Source organism: Aythya ferina, assembly GCF_964211825.1.
Source record: "Aythya ferina genome assembly, chromosome: 2".
Taxonomy (NCBI): Eukaryota; Metazoa; Chordata; class Aves; order Anseriformes; family Anatidae; genus Aythya; species Aythya ferina.
This window is the reverse complement of record NC_140297.1, coordinates 109831575-109839621: the sequence shown is the minus strand read 5'-3', so window position 1 is coordinate 109839621 and position 8047 is coordinate 109831575. Positions and strand designations below refer to the sequence as shown.

Sequence of the window (8047 nt, the reverse complement as noted above, 5' to 3'; positions counted from 1 at the left end):
CTCTAACACAGGCAAAGGTTCCCATTATTAAATTATATGTTAATTTTCCTGATGATGCCAGCAGGAGAAGTATCCGGCTCTAGAAACATAAAAAATGAAGATAAAAAAAAATGTAGTTGAGACTATTATGTAGATAAGGCAATCAGCAAGTGTAAAAAGCAATCTTCCGGACACATCAGCTCCTCTGGTTGTTACAACAGAACACTTCCCAAGAAGGCGGGGCAGTACCATAAAAATATAGATATGTGCTTATATTCCTGGTAGGATATTTACTCCCGGTAGGTGTAGGGTCAGTTTCCAGCTGTACCACAACACCCCATTACCCTGAATATCCAGAATATTTCTTTTTTTCTGTCAGGAAATGGCAACAGTTGAGCTTTGCGATGCTTCTGAGTCAATTTCAGCTCTAATTAAGGTAATTCTGTGGCAGCCGTGACGTAACGGGGGATGGAAACAAAAGGGCTGAGAAGTTATTGGAGATACCACGGGAGGGACTGGGGTGGCTCAGTGAGATGAATTAAGACCATAAACTGCGTGTTTCAGTGTTTGCACGTGAAGCAGCCACAAGCGCCCCCGCGCCCCCACGCCCCCCGAGGTTGCCTGGGCGCCGGGCGAGGCCCCGGCCGCCATTTTCCTCCGCGGAGGGGGCGTTGGGCGCGGTGGGGAGCGGGGCTCCGCGGGGCTGGGGGGCGGGGCCTGGCGGGACGACGGGCAGGAAACTCCCGCCGTTGCCTTATAAGGGCAGGCGCTGCCTGGAATGCGGAGAGCGCGCCGGGATGTACCAACAGTGAGATAAAGGGGGGGGGGAGCGGGCTGAGAAAGGGCGCGTGGCCCTCGCAGAACCACTGATAAGGGCAAGAAGAGGCCGAGAGGAGGGTCAAACCCGGTCGCCGCCATAGTGCCGTCAGCTGGGCTCGGGTCGCGGCGTGTGCCGTCAGGAGCGATGAGCCGCGTGCCCTTCCCCCCCCGGGCTTTCTTCAGGAATGGTCTCGCCCACGCTTCCTTTCCCGTGCGCTGGTTGGGCGGCGGCCGCGCGCTGCCCGGAAGTGCCGCCGCTGCTGCAGCCGTTGGTGCCGTTGGTCCCTCTCCGTGTCCGTGTCGCCGCCGGGGCTCCGTCGACGCCCGGTCAGTGGGGGGGGCGGGTAGGGCCGGGGCCGCTTCGTTGGAAGGCTCTGCAGGGGGGGCTGGGTGAGCTGGGCCGGTGGGCTGGGGCCAGCTGTGTGAGGTTCCACAAGGCCAAGTACCGGGTCCAGCACCTGGGGCGCAATAACCCCAAGCAGAGCTACAGGCTGGGAGAGGAATGGTTGGAGAGCTGCCAGGCAGAGAAGGACCTGGGAGTGATGGTGGATAGTCAGCTGAATATGAGCCAGCAGTGTGCTCAGGTGACCAAGAAGGCCAACGGCATCCTGGCTTGTATTAGGAACAGCGTGACCAGCAGGGCTAGGGAGGTGATCGTCCCCCTGTACTCAGCTCTGGTGAGGCCGCACCTCGAGTACTGTGTTCAGTTTTGGGCCCCTCGCTACAAGAAGGACATGGAGGTGCTTGAGCGGGTGCAGAGAAGGGCGACGAAGCTGGTGAGGGGCCTGGAGAACAAGTCCTACGAGGAGCGGCTGAGGGAGCTGGGCTTGTTCAGCCTGGAGAAGAGGAGGCTCAGGGGTGACCTTATCGCTCTCTACAGGTACCTTAAAGGAGGCTGTAGCGAGGTGGGGGTTGGCCTGTTCTCCCACGTGCCTGGTGACAGGATGAGGGGGAATGGGCTAAAGTTGCGCCAGGGGAGTTTTAGGTTGGATGTTAGGAAGAACTTCTTTACTGAAAGGGTTGTGAGGCATTGGAACAGGCTGCCCAGGGAAGTGGTGGAGTCACCATCCCTGGAAGTCTTTAAAAGACATTTAGAGCTTAGGGATATGGTTTAGTGGAGGACTTGTTAGTGTTAGGTCAGAGGTTGGGCTTGATGGTCTTGAGGTCTCTTCCAACCTGGATGGTTCTGTGATTCTGTGTGTGTGGAGAGGTGGCTGTTATGTGTCAACGTAATGGCAGCAGCGTTAGATCCAGCCCAGGGTTCTGTGGGGAGGCGTTGTAGGACTTGAGGTGTACTATGAGCCTTACAGGAGGAGTTCCTGAACGGTTTCTGAAATAAGGCCCCAGCCTTTCTGTGAGTCATAATGTTAGGTGGAAACCCAGCCTCTCTGTCAGGATTTGGGCCATCCAATGTGAAGTGTTTCCATTTGCTTATCTACTGATACTCTTCTATGTTCACCCTGCACTTCATGTATTCAATTCCAGTGCCATGACTTCTGTAACAAAATGGTCTCTCTGGTGGATATCTCAGATGAAATCCTTTTTTCTCCAAAATCAGTGAGTCCTGTATTTGACTCAAGTGAAGCTAGTTCTTGCTCATTGCTGCATGCACCAGGATAACTTATGTATAAACACTTGGATCTTCTATCCATCACAAATTGGTCTCTTTGGCTGGATGGATTGATGTCCTTGTGTGTTTTTTTTCTGAGGATGTTCCAATTTATCACTCTCCTTCTAATGGAGTTTTCCAGGGTGCAACCTACCTCAGGCTTACCTGCACCAGCTTGTGCTGAAAGGCAGTACAGTCTAGTTAAATGCTCCTGTCTCTCTCCATGCTGATGCTCAAGAGGTCTGAGTGCAGGAGTCGTGCCTTCTGTGCTCTGTATGGCTGCTTCCCAAAGCTGGTTTAGAGAAACATTAGAAAGCAGCCATGCAAGTACAGATACTGTTCCGTTGGCATTTTTTTGTCTCTTGTAGTGTGATACTCTGATGTGGCAATCTCTTGAACAGAGTTAAAAACAAATGGTTCTCTTCCCACCATGCGTAGCTGCAGTCAGCAGCAGTCTGCTTCTGTTACCTTCTCAGTTAGGACTGAACTGTACATGAGGGAATTGGAGGTAGCAGCTCCCTGGCCTTCTGGGAGCACTGTCCAGTGCTGCATCCAAAGGAAACTTGTTTTGGTTTACTTTGAATAGCCAATATCCTTCAAGCTATGAACTACCTCAGTGAACAATTCTTAGTGGGTACGATTTGGCCGTATTTTGAGCAGTGGAACTTTTAACCAGCAATTCAGAGTTGAACAGGTTTCTACTGAGGTAAGAAGAAGACCGAAGTCACGCGCAGCTCCTGACTGCAGCCTGAAAGCCAACTCCTGTTTTGTCGGCTGCCTTCATGGGTTTCTGGGCGTCAGGAGTTCAGGTTTGTTTGCTGAAGTGTTGTTGGAGGCCAGAGGTTTCAGATAGCTTGTGGTCAGTGAATGTAACGATGAGAACTTCAGCGTTGCCGAATGATGCACAGTTGCATTTCGGGGGCTATTTTTAGGTCAGGACATAATGGTTCGTCTTATACGTCAGGCGAACGTTGTATATGAACGTAAGCTATAAAAGCGTGGAATTAGCAGGGGAGATCAGTAACGCTGCTTGTAGACGGGAGGAGAAGGACAGAACTATGGAATATCCTTTCATGATCCAGATGCTTGGTACAGCGTGCCACGTATCTGACACAAAGCAAGGTAAAATGCGTTTCCTCTAATTAAAAACAAAAGAAGAAAGGTAACTGCTTTTTGCCTGTGTATTCAGTTGATCATCTATGGGAGCAACTCTGCCTTTTCCTTTTTTTTTAAAGGAGGAATCCAAGTTGGTGACTTCAGTCTTGATGTTCAGGAGCCTAACAAAATACAGTAACTTGTGAGCAAACTGTTGAGAGGCCATTAGACCTGTGACTCTAATTAGAATTGCATTGGTGATGAGATCATTGAATAAAACTAAGTTAGAAAATTAATACTTGGAGCTGCCAATTAATACTGTCGATTTCAGCATGTTGGCATTCTTGTGACAAGTGAAGCTTGAAGTCCTCCTCTTTCAGGATGCTTATTGCATGTGCTTAATGTAAAACCCAAAACCAAGGATAGAAGGAATCTGGGTTGGGTAACACTTGGTTGGGCATAAAAAAGGATTAGAGCAGTGTGGATTACATGTATTTGCATTAAATAAAACTAAGGCCTAGATGTGTACTACAACAGTGTTCTAGAAACAGTGGTAAACAAGTCCTGCCTTATGCTGAGGTCTTTGTGTTTGCATGTCAGCGCACCAGCTTTTCATATTTGTTGAATGCTAAGTCTGTCTTCTCAGCTAAACACAAGCCACTAACTTGAAAGTCTCACTTATACCCAGATTGTATTAATGTTTCCACGGGAACTACCACTTGTTAGCTTCTTTGGCAGCTCAAGGGAAACAATGCAATTCATATACATGTGCTATGTAAAGAGCCTATGACAATAGCAGTTCTATGATCTGAAGATTGTTTCTTTCAAGTTATCAACTTCTAAGAATACTTATGTGACTTTAATTCACTTGCAAAATAAACGGAGTATGCTGGCATTTGCATATGTATTCTGTTAATAGTTCAGCTGTGTAAGAGAGTAGCAATGCAGTGCTTTTGGCCCAAGAGTCAGTTTCCACTTTCCAACACACAATCCCCTAGTTGGCTTTGAAAGAACTCCAGTAGGGGCTGGCTTGGCCAATCTCTCCATCTCCCAGCACCCCAGCCCAGCACTGTTCAAAAACCTTCAGAAAAACATGAGGATCCTGTCAGGGTCGGCTCCTTGAACAGCAGCTACTTCAGCATTGTTATTCAGAGTCTAAAATATATATATATATTTTTTTCTCCCAGATGTTATCAAGCAGTAAGCTAAAGTTTATTTAACAGCTAAATACAGTACAGGTTGGCAGATGATAACCTTCTACATGCAGGTCACCAGTGCCTCCTGGTCTGCTAAACAGGTTGTCTTTGGTTTTCGGATGAGGCAGTTGGGGTTCTGAATCAGAAATACAAGCACTGAGCGAGCTTCACTTCAGGAGCTGTGATTTGTTTTGTTTTTATAATGTAGCATGCTGTTGACCTTCAGCACTCTCTCTGAATCATGCAGGAGATTATGCTTAGTAGTCAGTTAAGTCTGCATAAAAGAAAACATAAAGTAACTCTGTATGTTGTGTTTGACTACAACATGAAATTTGATAATTTTGTATCCATCTCTCCCCTTAAGTACTTGCGATCTGGTTTAATAAGTCTAAATTTTGGATATGTTTCTGTTTTCCTAGAGCCAACAGCTAACATGTCTAGCAAAAGGGCAAAGACGAAGACCACCAAGAAGCGCCCTCAGCGCGCCACTTCCAATGTATTTGCCATGTTTGATCAGTCGCAGATACAGGAATTCAAGGAGGCCTTCAACATGATCGATCAGAACAGAGATGGCTTCATCGACAAGGAAGACCTGCATGACATGCTTGCCTCCCTTGGTAATGTGCCTTCTCTCTTTAAGGTTGTCAAGCAAATTTATTGTAAGCTATCCCAAATGCACTATTTTAATTATAAGTGTCTCACTTTATATTGCACTATTCAGATGACTTTTGTTGGGTTTAGTTTGAAAGCTAAAACAAAGCTGAATGGTTTTCTTTGTAGGAAAGAATCCAACAGATGAATACCTAGATGCCATGATGAATGAGGCCCCAGGACCCATAAACTTCACGATGTTCCTCACAATGTTTGGTGAGAAGTTAAACGGCACCGATCCGGAAGATGTAATCAGGAATGCTTTTGCTTGCTTTGACGAAGAAGCAACAGGTATGTGGGTAAAATAACAGTGTATGTGTATTGCTCTTACTTATTTTTGTAACCATAAATACTTCTATTCATGGAAGTAGTGATGAATGTTAACTCTGAGAATTCTGATTTCTGGAAGGTAAAAATCATGCTGTATTTCCTCAGCAGCTGAAAATAGTATTGCTTTTTTTTTAACAATGAAAAACAGAACCCCAAACTTCTAGCTCTTCATTTATTTTTTCAAGGCAGGAAAAGAGAACAAGATACTGACTGGGAGCCATGGCCTTATATTTTTTTCTAACTTTAAATTCAGTGTAGGGGCAACATACGTAAGGGGAATCCTCCTTGTTTACAAAGCTGGTGTGCTTTTTTGAAGAACCTTTTTTGTTAGCAACTTGTTCAGCTGCACTTATAGGAGAAGAAAATTTATACAAGAAAAAGCTGGTAATTAGATTGCTGATAGAAGAAAGGAATTTCAGGTTATTTAAGGCTGTTTAATAACACAATGGTAAAAATGTATTCTTTCCAATGAGTCTGGTAAATGTAAGTTTTGCCAATGATTTAAGATGAATTCTGAGTCTTTAAAACATTTCGAACTTCCCAGTGCTTAACACAGATGTTGACCAATGATAAAGTTCCATTTTAAGTGATTGTTTTCATTAGGAATGTTTAAGACAAATGGATCCCTTTTGTATAAAATACATAGTTGTTAAAAGGCTCTCAGTGCTACTGGGAGTTCAGTCCTATTAAGACGACAGCATATGGACACTGACAAACTTCTTACAAAGGCAGGTCATGCAGTGACCTTTACTTGAAGTAGTGAGACCATGCAAATTAATGAAGAGGCTTGACTTGATTGATTGCTTGTAATTATTTGTATGTTATGGTAATAGGCTTTTTCATGTGCCTAAAAAGATTAGCTCTTTTATTAAAGAATTAAAATTATTATCCAGCAGTTAGCAGATAAATGTAAAAGGTTTTTTCTTGTCCGCTTACTGTAGGGTTTATTCAAGAGGACTACCTGCGAGAGCTGCTGACGACAATGGGAGACAGGTTCACAGACGAGGAGGTAGATGAGCTCTACAGAGAGGCACCGATCGACAAGAAGGGGAATTTCAACTACATCGAGTTCACGCGCATCCTTAAACATGGAGCAAAAGACAAGGATGACTGAGCAAATCTTTGGATACCTGCAGATTAATTTCTACTTCACACTTATGTTTATTTTTGAGGGTTTTTGAGGGTAGAAGTTGTTGCATGCATTTAGCTTTACAGCTTTTGCCTTTCTTTATGTATTTATCTATTCCAGGCCATTTAGGCACATCTGCACCTGTGTAATCAGACTGGAAGTGGGGAACATATTGAGGAAAAGCATATGGGGACAAAGATCAGTGGACTTTGAAGTCCATGGAAATAATCTCAATATTTCTGGTTTAGCTGGATTTTTACACTTTTTTGTAACAAATGCCATTTTGAAATAAAGTTTGCTATATAGATTAAAATCTCATTCTTTTGTGGAGAGGGGAATTTCTATTATGCATTTACGAATGCGGGTCTTAACTGTATTTTATTTGCAGTTGCAAATCAAGCTCAAACTCATTCTCATAATGTATTGTTCTCTGTTGCATAGTTACGAAATGCTCCTAGCAGTATATGCTAGTGTCTTTAAAAATGAAGCTGCATAAATCTGCTACATCAGTTTTCCAAGTGGAATATGACTGGTGTAAGTACTTAGCCCAAGAAATCTTTAGGGAAGACTTAGAATTGCCTAATTGCCAGCAGGGAGCATTTATGATTCTTGCCTAGTTTTTATTTCCTTTTTCTGTTGATAGTTTTTCAGCAATATTTTTATATCAATGTTTATGTTCCCATGTTTGCATTCCTGTTTTTACTACTGGCAATAAGTGGGAATTAGGCATATTTTTTCTTTCTGTTGGAGGAAGCTCATGCAAAGGCATCTATGGGGTAAAAGCGTCTGTGCTGGCGGTGATTAATAGCAATACTTGTCCAGAAAACCTCCATAAATTTTGTTCTGCAGCTAATAGCATTTGCATGGGAGAATGACAGCAAGAAAGTTGGGAGAATTAACATGGTAAACCCTGTGTGTGGTAAAACCACTCTCACTACTTCAATGATCATATGTTTTATTAATCTACCTGATATTAATGAAGTAGCTTTTGCACAAACAAAATCCGTTCACACAAAAACAGCTGTGTTGATGCTGTTCTCCTGAATACCAAGAGAAGAGAAAGTTCCTACTCAGTTCTCAGACTGACTACATCCTTCCATGTGTCTCCTGCTCCTAGCTCCTACAAGCTAAAAAAGTAAAGGGAAATCCATCTTGCCTACGTATTTGTCTGTTCAAGCGATGACCTCTTAACCAGAAACCATTCCCTGAGCTATTTCACATGAGACCCAAAAGGATAGG

At 44.3% G+C, this 8047-nt stretch overlaps 1 protein-coding gene across 1 annotated transcript; it reads left to right on the top strand.

The window, feature by feature from the left end:
* The first annotated feature begins 761 nt into the window (after window positions 1-761).
* Window positions 762-7121, top strand: LOC311432345 (myosin regulatory light chain 2, smooth muscle minor isoform-like). Its single transcript, XM_084510687.1, has 4 exons — window positions 762-1125; window positions 5118-5315; window positions 5479-5640; window positions 6621-7121. The coding sequence occupies exons 1-4, from the start codon at window positions 984-986 to the stop codon at window positions 6791-6793; spliced, it is 675 nt and encodes a 224-aa protein (XP_084366813.1). The 5' UTR covers window positions 762-983; the 3' UTR covers window positions 6794-7121.
* The last annotated feature ends 926 nt before the right edge of the window (window positions 7122-8047 follow it).

Bases quoted from the DNA above. Each gene is read 5' to 3' on its own strand.
- LOC311432345 (XM_084510687.1), top strand. From the start codon at position 984: ATGGTCTCGCCCACGCTTCCTTTCCCGTGCGCTGGTTGGGCGGCGGCC. The intron at 1,126-5,117 runs GTCAGTGGGGGG...CTGTTTTCCTAG, and splicing joins CGGGGCTCCGTCGACGCCCG to AGCCAACAGCTAACATGTCT. The intron at 5,316-5,478 runs GTAATGTGCCTT...TTTTCTTTGTAG, and splicing joins TGACATGCTTGCCTCCCTTG to GAAAGAATCCAACAGATGAA.